Genomic DNA, 18403 nt, shown 5'->3' on the forward strand with positions numbered 1-18403 from the left:
ACACACTAGCCCCCTACCGCTCTGCCCCCCTCTGAACTTTGGGTGCCAAGGAGTGGAGAATGGAAGCAAGGGGTGCTGGGGGCGGCTTGGCATGTGCTTGAGGGTACTCTTTGGTGCAGACAAGCCTGGGCATCATGGATGGCATGTTGATGGTGGTGGGAGGCAGAAAGATTCCTAGGCAGGAAGGGGTGGGTCCCTGGTGAAACCCAACCTTTAATCCAGGGATGGCCTGAAGCTTGGAGGCCAGCCTGCCAGTTTCGTGTGGAGTCAGGACTGGAGCCAGAACTTCACTGATGCCTTTAGGCCAATCAGATGGTGCTTTTTCCCAGCCCGCCTACGGCTGCCCATGAATCAACCAGCACACACTTCCTCCATTCTGAGCACATAAAGAGACCACATTCAGCCAGATTTAGACCCTTTGGGATGACCTGCCTGAGGAAAGGAGCTACCCACTTCAGGTCTCCTGAGAACTGTTCTGTTGCTCAATAAAGCACCTCTCCACCTTGCTCACCCACCAATTGTCTGCATAACCTCATTCTTCTTGGACATGGGACAACTTGAGACCTGCTGAGTGGCAGGAGTGGAAGGAGTTGTAACATGTACCAGGCCGGCTCATTGAGCTGCAGGCAGTGACACACTCCCAGACTGTGGGAGTGAAGAGTGGCAACCCTTCCAGGGGCCCAGACCTCAGGGTTCCCTGAGCAAAAGCTGCTATAATACTATAGCCCTCCTGCCCTCCCCTGGTGCCTGAGAAGCAGTGACAGGGCTGGGCCAGCCCAGGAGCCACAGGCTGGAGTTGGGTGGTGGGATTGAAAGAGCTATAACAAAAATGGGCTGAAACACGCCCCCCTGAAACATGCCCTTCAGCTCACTGTGCTCCAGGCAGCAAGAAGGAGAGAAGAGCTTTGGCCCTTCTGGGGTTCCAGACCTTGGGGCTTCCCAAGCCTGGGCTGTGACATACTGTAACACTGTCTTTGGGGGTCTACCATCCTGGAGTCTTCAAGCTTTGGGGCATGAGCAAACCCAAGCAGAGGTGCCGCCAGCCACAGAAGTTTCTGGCTGGTGAAGCCATACCCTAAGGATCCTGTGACAGTTCCATTCATGTTATTGTGAAACAGGATCTCATTCTTTTTTATGGCTGAATAATAATCCATTGTGTATAGGTACCACATTTGCTTTATCCATTCATCTGTTGGTGGACTCAGCTTACTTCCAAATCTTGGCTATTGTGAACAGTGCTGCAAAAAACATGTGAATGCAGGTATCTTTTTAATGTACTGTTTTCCTTCATTTTGGGGATATATATATGTAGCAGTGGGATTGCTGGATCACATGGTGGCTCTACTTTTAAGTTTTTGAGGGAAATTCACACTGATCTCCATAATGGTTTTAATAATTCATATTCTCACCAACAGTGTACAAGGATTCTCATTTTTCCACTTGCCCATTTTGCTTTGGTTGCCTGTGCTTATGGGATATTACTCAAGAAATCTTTGCCCAGTACAATGCACTGAAGTTTCCCCAAAGTTTTCTTGTAGTAGTTTCATAGCTTGAGGTCTTAGATTTATGTCTTTAACCCATTTTGATTTTATTTTTGTATATTGTGAGAGATAGACATCTAGTTTCATTTTTCTCCACATGGATATACAGTGTTCCCAGGATCATTTACTGAGGAGATTGTTTTTTCCCCAGTATATACTGTTGGCACCTCAGTCAAAAATTAGTTCATTGTCAGTAGGCAGATTTGTTTCTGGGTTCTCTATTTTGTTCCATTGGTTTATGTGTCTGTTTTTATGTCACTACCGTGCTGCTTTGGTTACTATAGCTCTGTAATATAATTTGAAGTCAGGTAATGTGATTCTTCCAGTTTCATTCTCTTTGCTCAGGATAGCTTTTGATACTCTGAGTCTTTTGTGGTTCCATATAAATTTTAGGATTATTTTTTCTATTTTACTGAAGAATGTCATTGGCATATTGATAGGGATTGCATTGAATTTGTAGATTGCTTTGGGTACTATGGACATTTTAACAATATTGATTCTTCCAATTTATGAACATAAAATATATTTCCAATCTTTTGTGTTGTCTTGTTTCTTTCATCATTGTTTTATAGTTTTAGTTGTAGAGATCTTTCAATATTTGGTTAACTCCTAGGTATTTAATTTTATTTATGACTATTGTAAATGGGGATACTTTTTAATGTCTTTTTCAGATTGTTCAATGTTGATATATAGAAATGAAACTAATTTTTGTGTGTTGATTTTGTATCTGGCAACATTACAGAACTTGTTTATCCGTTCTAATAGTTCTTTTATGGAGTCTTCAGGGCTTTTTAACATAGATTATATCATTTGAAAACACGGATAATTTGACTTCTTCCTTTTCAATTTGGATGCCCTGTCTTTCTCTTGTCAGTTTGCTCCAGCTAAGTCTTCCATTATTATGTTGAATATTGAGTTTTGAATGTGGGCATCTTTGTTGTGTTTTGAATCTTAAAGGAAAGGCTATCAGTGTTCTCCTTCAGAATGCTACTACTGTGGGTCTGTCATACGTGGCATTTTTAAGTTAAGATAAATTCCTTCTACACTCATTTTTTGAGGGTTTGCATCATGAAGAAATGTTGAATTTTACCAAGTGCTTTTTCAGCATCAATTGAAATGATTATGTGGTTTTTGTCCTTTATTTTGTTCATATGATATATCACACTGATAGATTTGCATATATTGAACCATCCTGGCATCCCTGGGATAAATCACCCTTGGATCTGATAAACAATCTTTTTAATGCATTGTTGAATTTGTTTTGCTAGTTTTTTTTAGTACTTTTGCATTAGTATGCATCAGAGATATTGGCCTATAGTTTTCTTTTTTTTAATGTGTCTTTATCTGGTTTTGGTATCATGGTAATGCTGGCCTTGTAGAATGAGTTTCCAAGTATTCCCTCCTTCTCTATTTTTAGGAAGAGTCTGAGTAGGATTGGCACTAGTTCTTCAAATGTTTGGTAGAATTCAGTAGTGAAGCCATTGGGTCCTGACCTTTTTATTTCCTGGGAGAAATTTTATCACAGAATAAATCTCATTATTTGTTATTGGTCTGTTCAGGTTTCGGATTTCCTCATTGTTTAATCTTGGTAGGTTGTATGTTTCCATGAATTTATTTCTTCTAGGCTTTTCAATTTATTGGTATATAGTTACTCATAGTAGCCCATAATGATCCTTTGAATTTCTCAGAATCAGTTGTAATGTCTCATTTTTAATATCTGATTTTATTTACTTGAGTCTTTTCACTTTTTATTAGTCTAGATAAAGATTTGTCAGTTTTGATTGTTTTTTCAGAAAATAACTTTTTGTTTTGTTGATCTTGTATAGTGTTTTCTTCACTTCATTTCCATGTATTTCTGCTCTGGTCTTTATTATCTCTTTTCTTTTACTAATTTTGGGTTTGGATTGCTCTTTCATTTTTAGTTTCTTAAGATGCATCATTAGATTATTTATTGGAAGTTTTTATTCTTTTTTTATTTATATTATAATATTTATATTATTTATTTGTAACTAATAGTTATAAATTTGCCTCTTAGGACTTTTCCCCTGTATCTCATAGGTTTTGAAATGATATGTTTGCATTATAATTTGTTTCAATAAATTTTTAAATTTTCTTCTTAATTTTTTTATTGACACACTTGTCATTCACAAACATATTGTTTAATTTTCATGTTTGTATAGTTTCCCAAATTCCTCTTATTGTTGATTTCTAGTTTTATTCCATTGTGGTCAAAGAAGATGCTTGATATTATTTCAATTTTTTGAAAGTTTTAAGATTTGTTTTTTGACTGAACATATGGTCTATCCTTGAGAGTGATTATGTGCTGATGAAAAGAAACTGTAAGTCTGTATATAGCTATAAAGTCCATTTCTTTTATAGTGAAGATTAAGTCTGATGTTTCTTTGTTGATTTTCTGTCTGGAAAATCTGTCCAATTCTGAAAGTGGGGTGTTGAAGGCTCCAACTATTATTGTATTGATTTTGTGAAAGGAAAATATCTTGGGGCCCCAAAATCACTAAGCTAAAGGAAAAAGTCAAGCTGGGAACTGCTTAGGGCAGATCTGCCTCTCATTCTATTCAAAGTCTCCCTTTTGCTCACTGAGATAAATGCATATCTGGCTGCCTTTGGAGAGGCTAATCAGAAACTCAAAAGAATGCAAACATTTGTCTCTGTTCTACCTACAACCTGTAAGCCCCCTCCTGCTTCCAGTTGTCTTGCCTTTCCAGACTGAACCAATGATCATCTTACATGTTTACTGATGTCTCATTTCCCCCTAAAATGTATAAAACTAAGTTCTGTTCTGAACATGTTGGGTACATGTCATCAGGACCTCCTGACACTGTGTCATGGGCATGTGTGCCCTCAACCTTGGAAAAATAAATTTTCTAAATTAATTGTGACCTGTCTCAAATTCTTGGGGCTCATAAGATTTCTCTCTTTTTAACTCTAATAATATTATATTTATCTGAGTGCTCCAGTGTTGGGTGCACATATATTAATAATTTTTGTATCCTCTTGCTCAATTGACCCCTTTATCACTATATGGTGAATTTCTTTGTCTCTTCTTACAAATTTGTCTTGAAATTTATTTTGTCTGATATTAATATAGCTACTCTTGCTTTTCTTTTGTTTCCATTGACATGAACTATCTTTTTTTTTTTGAGACTGAGTTTCACTCTGTTGCCCAGGCTGGAGTGCAGTGGTGCGATCTGGGCTCACTGCAAGCTCCACCTCCCAGGGCATGAACTATCTTTTTACATCCCTTTAATTTTATTCTATGTGTATCTTTTTAGGTGCAATGTGTTTTTGTAGGCAACAAATCATTGGGTCTTGTTTTTTTATCCACTCCATGTCTTTTGATTGGAGAGTTCAGTCCAATTAAACTCAGTGTTATTACTGATAAGTAAGGAGTTACTCCTGCCATTCTGTTACTTGTTTTCTGGTTGTTTTGCGGCCTTTTTTTCTTTCCTTCCTCCATGTCTTCCTTTAAGAAAAGGTAATTTTTCTCTCGTGGCATGATTTAATTTCTTCATTTCTATTTTTTTATATCCATGGTATATTTTTTGATTTGTGGCTATCATTAGGCTTGCAAATAATATCTTATGACCCATTATTTTAAACTGATAATTTAACACTGATTGCATAAACAAATACATGAAAATAATAGTAATAAGAACTCCACACTTTAACTTTGTCCCTTTTTAATTTTTATTGATTTTCTTTAGCTTTATTGTATTGTGTCTAAAAAAGTTGTTGTAGTTATTATTTTTTATGGATTTATCATTTAGTCTTTCTGCCTAAGAGTAGTTTACATATAACAATTACAATGTTATAATATTCTATGGTTTTCTGTGTGCTTACTACTACCAGTGAGTTTTGTAGCTTCTGATGATTTCTTCTTACCCATTAGCAACCTTTTCTTTCATGCTGAAGAACTCCCATTAGCATTTCTTTTAGTACAAGTCTCCTGTTAATGAAAGCCCTCAACTTTTGTCTTCTGGAAAAGTCTTTATTTCTCCTTAATGGTTGAAGGATATTTTCATGAGATATGCTATTCTAGGGTAAACGTTGTTTTCTTTCAGCACTTTATGTCATGCCACTCTCTCCTGGTCTGCAGGGTTGCCACTTAAAAGTCTGCTGCCAGACATATTGGAGCTCCATTGCAGGTTGTTTCTTTTTTCTTGCTATTTTTAGGATCCTTTCTTTATCCTTGATCTTCAGGAGTTTTATTATTAAACACCATCAGATAGCCTTCTTTTGGTTAAATCTGCTTGATGTTCTATAACCTTCTTGTACTTGGATATTGATATCGTTGTCTAGTTTTGGAAGGTTCTTTGTTATTATCCCTTTAAATAAACTTTCTACACCAATCTCTTTCTCTACCTCCTCTTAAAGGCCAGTAACTCTTAGATTTGCCTTTTTGAGGCTATTTTCTAGATCTCAGAGGTGTATTTTATCATTTTTTTCTTTTATCTCCTTTATCTGTGTATTTTCAGATGCCCCGTCTTCAAGCTCACTAACTCTTTCTTCTGCTTGATTAATGCTGCTATTAAAGAACTGTCATGCATTCTTGAGTATGCCAATTGCATTTGAAATGCCAGAATTTCTGCTTGATTTTGTAAAATTATTCCAATCTCTTTGTTAAATTTATCTGATAAAATCCTGAAGTTCTTATCTGTGTTATCTTTAATTTCTTCAAGTTTCCTCAAGACATCTATTTTTACTTCTCTCTCTGAAAGGTCACATATCTCTGTTTCCTTGACATTGGTCCCTTGTGCCTTATTTAGCTCATCTGGTGAGGTCATGTTTTCCTGGATGCTCTTAATGCTTGTGGATGCTCATATGTCCAGGCATTAAAGAGTTTGGTATTTATTGTAGTCTTCACAGTCTGGGCTGTTTTGTGTCTTTTCTTCTTGAGAAGGCTTCCCAGGCATTCAAAGGGACTTGGGCCCCAAGCTCAGTAACAGTGTGGCTTTTGCAGACTCATGGAGGAACAGCCTTCTTGGTGTTGGATAAGACCCAGAAGAATTCTCTTGATTATTAGGAAGAAATTATTTTTCTTTTCCATTACTTTCTCCCAAACAAACAGTCTCTCTTTCTGTGCTGAGCTGCCTCCAACTAGTGGTGTCATGATGCAAGCGCCCCTGTGGCCACCACCAATAGGATTAAGCTGATTCAGAACTGAAGCCAGAGTCCAAGGTGTCACACAAGGCTCGCTGTAACCACTACCTAACTACTACTTATGTTCACTCAAGGCCCTAGAGCTCTATAATTAGCAGGTAATGAAGCCAGCTATGTTTGTGTTCTCCCCTTCAGGGCAGCAAGCTTCCTCTGGCCCCAGGCAAGTCCAGAGATGATGACTGGCAGCCAAGGATTAGAATCAAAAATCTTAGAAATTTACCTGATATTCTACGTTACTGTGGCTAAACTGGCATTCAAACCACAATACAAGGTCCTTCTTGCCCTTCCCTTCCCTTTCCACAGGCAGAGGAACCTCTCCCTGTGGCCACCACCACCAGCAGCCCATGGGAGCTTCTGCCATGACACTGCCGAGGTTCTTCAGTCAGCTCGTGGTGAATGCCACCAGGCCTGTGATTCACCCTTCAGGTAAGTGAAATCCCCTCTGGTCCAGGGCAGGTCCAGAAATACTCTCTAAGAGCCTATGCCTGGACTCAGAGACACCAAGAGGCTGCCTGTTGCTCTACCCCACTGTGGCTTAGCTGGTACCTAAGGTTCAAGACAAAGTCCCCTTTACCTCTGCAATTGTCAAATAGGAGTCTTTCACAATCACCACAGTTGGGAATGTGATGGGTCATACCTGAAATAAGCATGTCTCAGAGTCCAAGGTCTATGGTGTACTAGGTCTATGGTGTCCAAGACCTATGGTGTATAGTCCAAGGTCTATGGTGTATCCCTTAAAGTTTATTTAAAGGGATAATAACAAAGAACTTCCCAAAACTAGACAACGATATCAATATCGAAGTACAAGAAGGTTATAGAACATCAAGCAGATTTAACCAAAAGAAGGCTATCTGATGGTGTTTAATAATAAAACTCCTGAAGATCAAGGATAAAGAAAGGATCCTAAAAATAGCAAGAAAAAAGAAACAACCTGCAATGGAGCTCCAATATGTCTGGCAGCAGACTTTTAAGCGGCAACCTTACAGACCAGGAGAGAGTGGCATAACATAAAGTGCTGAAAGAAAACAATGTTTACCCTATCTGGGTATTGCTGCTGGTTATTCAGGGCCCAAGGGCTCTTTAATCAGCAGGCGATGAATCCTGCCAGAACTATTCATAGTTCCTGTCCTTCAAGGTAGCAGATTCCCTTTTGGCTTTTGGCCCAGGGTATATCTAGAAATGTTGTCCATGAGCCAGACCCTGGAATGGGGGCCTCAAGACCCTGCCCAGTGCCCTTATCCTACTGTGTCTGAGCTAGTATCAAAGATACATACAAAGTCCTCTTTACTGTTCACTCTCCTCTCCTTAAACAGAAGGAAGAAGTCACTTTCTTTGCTGTTAGCTGCACTGCATGCAGTAGGGGGTGAAATGGCACAAGCACTCCCTTAACCATGTCAGCTCGTTATCTCCCTAGGTCACATGCCAGCCTAGTTCACTGGCTCTGAGCCCAGCTCAGTACTAAAAGTTGCCTAGGAATTACAGTCCTAGTGTTCTATACTGCCTTTCAAGTTTACATAGGATCCAAGAGCACTTTGGCGTGCAGTGGCAAGGCTTGCTGAGAAACTCAAGTTTTGACCACTGGGATGGGCACTTTCCCTCTGGCTAGGTCTGGTCCTAATGCTCCCTCCCTGTGTGGGCACTGGCTAAGCCCAGAGCAGCTTTCCTCTCTGCTATGACAAGGAAGCACTAAGTCCAATGTAAAGTCTCCCAGTTGCTATGCTTTCCCTCTCCCACGTGCAAAAACTCTCCATGCAACATGGCTGCTGCCAGGAGATGGGGAAGTAGTGGCAATTGAAAACTGTCTACCCTGTCCTAAATACCCCTTTTAGAGATTTTCAGTTAAAACTAGATACTGTGATTTTTTTTTACCTGATTTTTGGTTATTGCAATGGTGCTTTTCTATGTGCAGATAGTTGTTAAAATCTGGTGTTCCTGCAGGGTGATAAATGATGTAGGCTTCCATTCCACCATCCTGCTGCACCCTCCCAGCTTTATTCGTTTTGCTTAGGATCATTTTGGCTATTCTGGGTCTTTTTTTGGTTTCATGTAAATTTTAAGATTATTATTTTCTATTTCTGTGAAGAATGTAATTGGTATTTTGATAGGCATTGCATTGAATACATAGATTGCTTTAGGAAATATAAACATTTTAACAATATTCATTCTTCCAATCCATGATCATGGGATGTCTTTCCAATTTTGTGTCCTTTTCAATTTCTTTCATCAATATTTTATTGTTTTCATTGTAGAGATTTTATTTTACTTTTTTGGTTCAGTTTATTCTTTGGTATTTTATTTTATTTGTAACTATTGTAAATGGGATTGCTTTCTTGATTTCTTTTTCAGATTGTTCACTGTTGGCATATAGAAATATTACTAATTTTGTATGTTTTTTTTTATCCTGCAACTTTACTGAACTTATCACTTCTAACTTTTTTTTTTGCAGATTCCTTAGGTTTTTCTAAATATAAGATTATGTCATGGACAGACAAAAATAATTTGACTTGTTCCTTTCCAGTTTGAATGTGTTTTATTTATTTATTTTGTTTAATTGTTCTAGCTAAGATTTCCAATACTATGTTGAACAAAAGTAGTAAAAGTGAGTGTCTGTTTTAGAGGAAAGGCTGCCTGACCATTTTACCCAATTAAGTATGATACTAGCTGTGGGCTTGTTGTGTATGGATTTTATCATGTTGGGGTATGTTCCTTTTCTACTCTGTTTTTTGAGAGTTTTTATCACAAAGGGATGTTGAATTTTATCAAAATAGATTTTCCAACATCTATTAAAATGATCACATGGATTTTGTCCTTGAATCTCTTGATGAAACTACTAAATGAAAACATTAGAGAAGCACTCTGGAAAAACGGTCTAGGCAACAATTTCTTGAATAAGACTTCAAAAGCACAGGCAACAGAAGCAAAATTAGAAGTATGGGATCACATCAACCTAAAAAACTTCTGTGAGCAAAGAGATCAGCCAAGTGAAGAGACAACCCATGGAATGAGATAAAATATTTACCAACTACCCAATTGACAATGGATTAAAAGTCAAAATATATACAGACGTCAAACAACTCAATAGGGAAAAACAATCTGATTTTTAAAATGGGCAAAAGATATGAATAGACATTTCTCAAAAGAAGACATACAAATGACAAACAGGCATATGAAAAGGTGCTCAACATCACCGGTCATTGGAGAAATGCAAATCAAAACTACAAATGAGACATCATCCCATCCTAGTTATAACGGCTTTTATCGAAAAGATAGTCAAGGGGCCAGGGAAGATGTTGCATCTTGTGTTATGGTGGCTATGCTTTGACCTATGCAGCCTCTTGGAGCAGGCAGAGGCCCTGAGCCCTGTGGGTTCTCCAGAGCAGAGTTGGCCATACGAAGTGCTGCGCAGGCAGAACCTGGTGTTGATAGGAAGCAATTTTAGCATCCTCCTTATAACAGCCATCCTTATGGCATTTTAGGTCTATAAGCCCATTTAGCATCAGTAACAGCCAAGCAAATAAGTTCTTCCACAATCATTTGGGAATAGGTTAAGTTATGTTGCACAAGTGCCAGTGCAGAAGCTGGATAAAGAGCTTTCCTACTTGGAAATGACTTTTGGTCTGAACAGTTGGTAAATGCTAAACCCTAAATTATTTAGAAAAAAAAATCCACTAGCAATTATTTTTTCCTAACACTGTAATGCAAATATTAGGTTGATGCAAAAGTAATTGCAATTTTTGCCATTAAAAACAATGATAGAAACACAATTACTTTTGCACCACCTTAATAATTTACCACTGAGTCTGCTTCTTGGTATTTCTTTTCCAACTGTACTTGTTAAAAGTAAGACCTGAAGTTTCCAAAGTTCATTGTTAAAGATGGAGTGCTTACAAGAAAGAAAACATGGTTAGCTTGTGAGTATCTGTAAGAATCACACTGGAAAGAACTAATTATTAATGCTTGAAAATACTAATAAAAGGGAGACTTACAGTGTAGACATTCTGTATTTAAGAGCTATTTGGTCATAGCGGGCTAAGAATCACAAATGGTTGTGTGTGTGTGTGTGTGTGTGTGTGTGTGTGTGTGTGTGTGTGTATTCCATCTGGGTTGGCCTAGAATTCTCTGGTTGAAAAGTGGTGTCAGCTGTGGGGAGCTTGGGCCATCAATCAATCCTCATCTGTATCTGGTCCTGCACTCAGGTCTCTCCTTGAAGTCAGGGTCACATCAGGTAGACGACCTGTTACTATGTGCACCCTTGGCTTGGAAGACCCTAGGTATGCATTGGAAATGTTACTAGTCGGCCCATCACAAAAAGGGCTCCAACCTGCTCAGACACATTAATCTCCTTGTGCTGCACTTAAGTGTTTCCAGCCTGTGGTCTGCAACCTGAGGCAGATTTTCTCATATTTGGAATCTAAGAGAGGGCCAGCAGGATCTCCTTTCAGCCCTATGTCGGGAGGGCCCAAGGAACAGAAGGACATGTTCACTGTATGAGCCAATGTGTGTTTACACAAATTTCATCTCAGCTTTGGAAATGCTGCTATTAGTTTGTACCCTTGGTGATCTGTGTCCCCCTATTGAAATGATACTTTCATACTTAAAGTGGTTATTGATATTTATTTTAACATGCTAGATTCAATTTTATTTGTTATTAAATTGACGTGTTTATCTTGTGCTTCATTCAAGCACTGATTTTTTTTATCAGGTATTTAATGTGAAATAATTGATGTAGAATACTGTAACTATTTAAAAATTTTGTAATCTTGTAACATTAAACCATTGAAATAGTTACTGTTCTGTGCTTTTGTGCAAAATGTCAATTAAAACTAAAGTAAAACCCTACAGGAAAAAAAAAGGCAATAATGGATGCTGGTGAAGATGTGGAAAAAAAGGAACCTTCATGCACTGTTGGTGGGAATGTAAATTAATAAAGCCACTATGGAGAACAGCATGTAGTTTTCTCAGAAAAAAACTAAAAATAGAACTACCATGGATCGACCACTGGGTATGTATCCAAAAGAAAGAAAATCAGTATTATCAAAGAGATGTCTGCACTCTCAAATATACTGCAGCACTATTAACAGTAGCCAGGATAACGGAATCAACATAAGTGTCCATCATTAGATGAATGGATAAAGAAAATGTAGTACATATACACAATGGAATATTATCCAACCATAAAACAGAATGAAATCCTGTCATTCATGGCAACATGAATGAACCTGGAGGATATTATGTTAAGTGAAATAAACCATGAACAGATAGACAAATATCACGTTCTCACTCCCATGTGGGAGCTAAAATGTAATTTAATTCACAGAAATAGAAAGTAGAATGATGGTTACCAGAGGCTGGGAAGAGTAGTGGGGAGGGGAGGAAAGGGGGATGATTAATGGGTACAAAAATACAGTTAGATGGAAGGAATAAGATCTAGTGTTTAGTAGCACATGAGGTGATGATAGCTAACAATAACTTACTGTATATTTTGAAATAACTAAGAGTGGAATTAGAATTTTGCTAATAAAAAGAAATGATAAATACTTAAGGTGATGAATATTCCAATTATCCTGATTTTTATCTTTACATATTATATACTTGGGTCAAAATATTACAGGTGCCCTATAAATATGTCTAAGTATTATGTATTCACAGTAATTGAAAGTTTTAAAAAGAGTTTTGAGTTATGCTCTAATTTATGCAAAATATCTGGTCTTGTGAAAATGGAATGTAATTTTGCAATTAGATAGATGTAGAAATACCATAAATGTATGTTTTATTTTTATTGATACATAATAATTGTATATATTTATGGGATACATGTGATGTTTTGATATATGCATACAATGTGTAATGACCAAATCAGCATAATTGAGATACCCATCAACTCAAACATCTGTCATTTAATTCTGCTGCAAATATCATCTTCAATTGGTAGAAACATTAAATACATTAGTTTGAAGTTTTAATAAACATTCCCTTATTTAATGAGATTTAAATAAGAAATTATACAAAAAGAACACATTTTAAAAACTTTTCAGAATATGCTTTTGTAATCAGGCCTGAAGTACCTATTATGAACACTGTAATTTTTAATGTTGAATTTTCATAAAGTTGTGCACATCTACAGTGCATTTTTTAAACAGACTTTTAAAATTATGTATAAATGTTTTATCATGCAGTCACTGCCAAATAAAATGTATCTATAAGTGTAAAACACTAAATATTGTTTTGAGTGTTTTTGCTTTTATTGATGAATTTTAACTTCTATTGGTAAATGCAAGGTCCATGAGTAGTTTGTTAATCTTAACTTTTCTTAACTAATCTTACTTATAGAATGTATTATGTAAATCATGGTATGTAACTAATGTATTTGTGTTCTATTTCTAATAAAAATATAAACATTTTTGAAGTAAAAATAGCAATATGTTCATAAAAAATAAAAATGAAATGGTCCTTGAAAAATATCTTTTATTCTTCCTTTTTCTTACTTTTTTCATTTTTCATGAGTTTGTAACAAGAGTTCTTAATCTTTTGTTATGACCATGGCATATATATATATATATATATATATATATATATACCATATATATGACATATATACAGAGTTCTCTCTATATATTACATATAATTAATTTACTTAATATATTATATATTATATGATATACATTATATATAGTACAATAGATATATATAAACTATATATAATATAATACATATTATATATAGCTCTCTCTCTCTCTCTCTCTATATATATATATATATTTTTTTTTTTTTTTTTTGAGTTGGAGTCTCAACTCTTGCCCAGGCTGGAGTACAGTAATGTGATCTCGGCTTACTGCAGCCTGGACCTCCCTGGGCTCAGTTGATTCTCCCACCTAAGCCTCCCAAGTAACTGAGACTACAGATGTACACTACCACATCTGGCTAATTTTTTTATTTTGTAGACATGAGGATTCACCATGTTGCACATGCGGGTCTCAAACTTGTGGGCTCAAGCCATCTGCCCACCTTTGCCTCCCAAACTGCTAGGATTACAGATGTGTGCCACCATACCAGACCATAATGTTTTTAAATGCATAAAATAACATATAAATTATAAATACAGGCCGGACGTAGTGCCTCACTCCTGTAATCCCAGCACTTTGGGAGGCTGAGGCAGGCGGATCACTTGAGGCCAGGAGTTCGAGACCAGCCTGGCCAACAGGGTGAAACCCAATCTCTACTAAAAATAATACAAAATTAGCCAGGCGTAGTGGTGGGCACCTGTAATCCCAGCTACGGGGGAGGCTGAGGCAGGAGACTCGCTTGAACCTGGGAGATGGAGGTTGCAGTGAGCTGAGATCGCACCATTGCATGGCAGCCTGGGCGACAGAGCAAGACTCTGTTTCAAAAAAAATATATGTAAATACAAACAGTAATTTTGAAGTGCAGGTATCAAAACATTCAAAATGTATTTGCATTTGCGGTATGGTAATATATATGCTTCTTTATTAAAGCACAAAATTGCAAGACATTGGAGATGGTCTAATAACTACTATAACTCTGAAGTGACTATAAATGTAAATAGTACTTTCTGTTCTATGTTATGGAGAAATATAATTTCTATTGATGACAAATTAGACTCTGATAATATTACTATTATTATTATTTTATAATTTCAACCTTATTTTAGATACAGAATATACATACACAGGTTTGTTACATAGGTATATTGCATGATGCTGAGGTTTAGGGTATAAATCCTGTCATCCAGGTCAGGAGCATAGTACCCAAGGGGCAATTTTTCAACTCTCCTTTCCTCCCTTTCCTGCTAGTAGTCCACTGGGTCTATTGATTTCATCCTTGCATCCATGAATACTCAATGTTTAGCTCCCACTTATAAGTGAGAATATGCGATATTTGGTTTTCTGTTCTGGCATATATTCAGTTAAGATAATGGCCTCCAGCTGTATCCATGTCACTGCAAAGGACATGATTGTATTGCTTTTTATGGCTGCATAGAATTCCATGGTGTATATGTACCACATTTTCTTTATCCATTCATCCAATGATGAACACTCAGGTTCATTCCATGTCTTTGCTATTGTACTATTAGTAATATTACTTAAATATTTTACCTAAATTGTTTAAAAAATCTAAATTTCAATTAGAAATTAGTGAAAATAAAGATGCATTTATTCTTTTCCAAATTCAAGGACTTTCTAAATGATTGAATCCAATTTAAGGATACCTGGCTTAACATAATTATGAGAAAGCCAAAATAGTAAAAGCTCAACTAGGTTCTAAAAATTACAGTTGTCTTATAAATTGACCCTTCTATAATTTGTGTCTTTGCTTTTCATAATCACAGAAAAATTAACTATATATATATAAATTTTCTGTAATACTTTACTAAGATATTGGACTCACAGCTGTGGAAAAACTACATAATTCTGGAAATTAATTATCAAAGCTGCCCAAATTACTCAATTACGACCTGCTTAGAGATAAAAATCCTCATTTACTATGCTATGGTGAAGTGGATACTGCTTTCTTTTTTTTTTTAATGAGCTGCAGTTATTAGACAAGCAGTAAGTAATAGCATTGAGATCTGGGCCAATCAGCATTTGAATCCTGAAAATATGGCACATTTTTCTGAATTAAAATGAAACAAGTTAAACTTTTCACTAATTAGTGAAACAGCATCATTTATGTAAAATGGTGATGAACTACAATGGATCAACTTTAGACAAGGTCATATTTCAAATAAAAGTACTCTGCCACTTTTATTAAGATTCCATTAAGATCAGAAGTGGTGTTACTCATTTTCAGAAATGTTTTCAGAATTATCAAGGGATGAACAAATTTTTGTTCACCTAATAAAGTTCCTTAGCATAAGTTCAAATCAATCCAAATTAAACTTCTTCAACCCATCAGCTTTTTATTTTTTTTAATCATACAGAGGAAGAATTATCTGAATGATTTTTTACACAATGCAATGAATGGAGGAACAATTAAACTGTGTACCCTGTGCATATATACATACATATATATGTGTGTGTGTGTGTGTGTGTATACATAATATGTGTGTATATGTGTGTATATATATATAATATATATAAAATGAGAGATAGGAAGTGTGAGCTAACACAAATTTATGAACAAACAAAATGTATCCATAATAAAAAGAATGCATATGATAGTATTTTGTTGTAAATGTCTTATCTTAAATTACCTTTAATATATGCTAAGAATTTGGCCAAAGTGCTCTAAGATGCTAGAAACAAAAGTGTGCTTGTTTAACAGAAAGTATGTGTGCATGTGTGTATGTTTATATATGTTATATATACATGTTATATATATCATATACGTGTGTGTATATATAGAGAGAGATAATACAAACACACACATATATGTATGTATATGCGTAAAGGCATATATATACCTTTTCTCCTGAATTTGCCTGTGTTTGCTATTGGGTTTAGTTACATAAGGCTTTAATCAAGAGGTTATCCTAAGGCTTTTGAATTATTTAGAGAGCTATCCAGACTCCACTGGCCTGGATCAGAAGCCATTGGTCCCATCAGAAGCCATCTTTTCATGTTAAGTCTGGGGAATTGACTGGATGGTTAACACAACAACAGGAAAGACAAACAACTGGAGCTCAAGAACATTAGAAGTTTGGGGTTCAAACAACAACAAGACCACATCTCTATCCCTATCTCTGTTTCTCTTTGATTATTATTCCATTTCTTCTCTTAGACTGGCATCTTCCCAAAGGTCTAGAATCAGAATCATAAGCCCTTGCACTTCCCATACTTCATAATTCACATTTTTGCTCCATACTATATTTTATATATTACATGTTAAATATAGTTTAACATGATCTTTTGACACACTTCTAAAATTTGTGAAGAAGAATTCAGGTTAGCCTGTCTTTGCTTAGGGACCAGCCACAGTGCAATTTAACCATGGCCACCTAGACAATACACTACAAACAACATTCCTGTTGGAAAGATAAATCTGCAGGGTAGAAAGGAGTAATTGGCCAAGATAAGAGACTACTCTTTAATAAGGAAGCAGTGCTTAAAAGATAAAACAATATATGTCCACTGCAAGATATGCAATGTAAAAAAAAAATAATAATTTAAGAGTGGTAATATGAGATTTTAAGTATATAGACTATATTATAAATTTTTTATATTTTCTTTGGCATAGTGAAATAAATAAAAAATAATGTAATTACTGGAACAGCATAGATAAGACTTTTAAGTAAGAGAAAAAACTTTAAAGGTAAGAAAAAGTTTTGGCCGGGCATAGTGGTTCACACCTGTAATCCCAGCACTTTGGGAGGCCGAGGAGGGCGAATTACCTGAGGTCAGGAGTTCAAGACCAGCCTAGCCAACATGGCGAAACCCTGTCTCTACTAAAAATACAAAAATTAACCAGCCGTGGTGGCACATACCTGTAATCCCAGCTGCTCCGGAGGCTGAGGCAGGAGAATTGCTTGAGCCCGGGAGACGGAGGTTGCAGTGAGCCGAGATCATGCCACTCAAGCCTGGCTGACACAGTGAAACTCTGTCTCAAAAAAAAAAAAAAAAGTTTTAATGAACAACATTTTATTTCTAATCTTTCTGGCTGATAAAAAACATAACTACAATAAAATGACAATTGTTAAAAGTAAAATCATAAAGCATTCTCAAATGCATACCAACGTAAAGAAAATTACATTGTTACGTAATTACCAATTCAAATTCAAGGGAAAATATAATCAATGATTCAATGCATTTTTAAGGACAACTGTATACAATAAAAGGGTGCGATTCTTCATATAATATTTAAGAAATTTCATACAAAGATACTAATGGATCAAATTATGCACAATAAAAACTCAGTAAACACATAAGCTATTAATGGAAGCACAGTTTTGTGATGAATTTAACTGTATTCAAACAACTTTGACATAACAAACACACAATAAATAAAGATATAAAGAATGAAGATAATATGTTAAACTTGAAAATTTGTATCTTACAAAACTAAAACTTTTCAAGTATCCCCATTCTGAAATGAATGGATGCTATATTAGGCCACAGGGTCAGTATCAGTAACTTCTTTTTTTTTTTTTTTTTTTTTTTTTTTAGATGGAGTCTCGCTCTGTCGCCCAGACTGGAGTGCAGTGGCGCGATCCAATCTCGGCTCACTGCAAGCTCCACCTCGCAGGTTCACGGCCATTCTCCTACCTCAGCCTCCTGAGTAGCTGGGACTACATGCGCCCACCACCATGCCCGGCTAATTTTTTTTTTTTTTTTGCATTTTCTTAAAATATTATGTGAACTATAATAGTTGCCCACAATGCAATAAACCAGAAACCAATCATGGAAGGATAAAACAATGAGCGATTAAAACTTAGAAATACTGCTGGGCGCAGTGGCTCACGCCTGTAATCCCGGCACTTTGGGAGGCTGAGGCTGGCCAATCACGAGGTCACAAGTTTGAGACCAGCCTGACCAACATGGTGAAACCCCATCTCTATTAAAAGTACAAAAAAAAAAAAATTAGCCCGGCACGGTGGTGCGTGTTTGTAATCCCAGCTACTCAGGAGGCTGAGGTAGAAGAATTGCTTGAACCCAGGAGGTGGAGGTTGCATGCAGTGAGCCGAGATCACACCATTGCACTCCAGCCTGGGCGACAGAGTGAGACTC

General features: G+C 36.4%; 1 protein-coding gene across 3 annotated transcripts in view; it reads right to left on the reverse strand.

Annotated features, from left to right (window-relative positions):
- LOC129398018 (putative uncharacterized protein CCDC28A-AS1) overlaps positions 1–18403 on the reverse strand; it is a 228352-nt gene that overhangs the window by 192659 nt on the left and 17290 nt on the right. For all 3 annotated transcript variants that reach the window (XR_010112445.1, XR_010112446.1, XM_063605389.1), the window contains exon 2: positions 17164–17276. Coding sequence is in view for 1 of the 3 variants with exons in the window: in XM_063605389.1 (XP_063461459.1) it covers positions 17164–17276 (113 nt within the window). In the remaining 2 variants the exon portion in view is untranslated. The remainder of the gene's footprint in view (positions 1–17163; positions 17277–18403) is intronic.

This window comes from Pan paniscus, chromosome 5, assembly GCF_029289425.2.
Source record: "Pan paniscus chromosome 5, NHGRI_mPanPan1-v2.0_pri, whole genome shotgun sequence".
Classification (NCBI taxonomy): domain Eukaryota; kingdom Metazoa; phylum Chordata; class Mammalia; order Primates; family Hominidae; genus Pan; species Pan paniscus.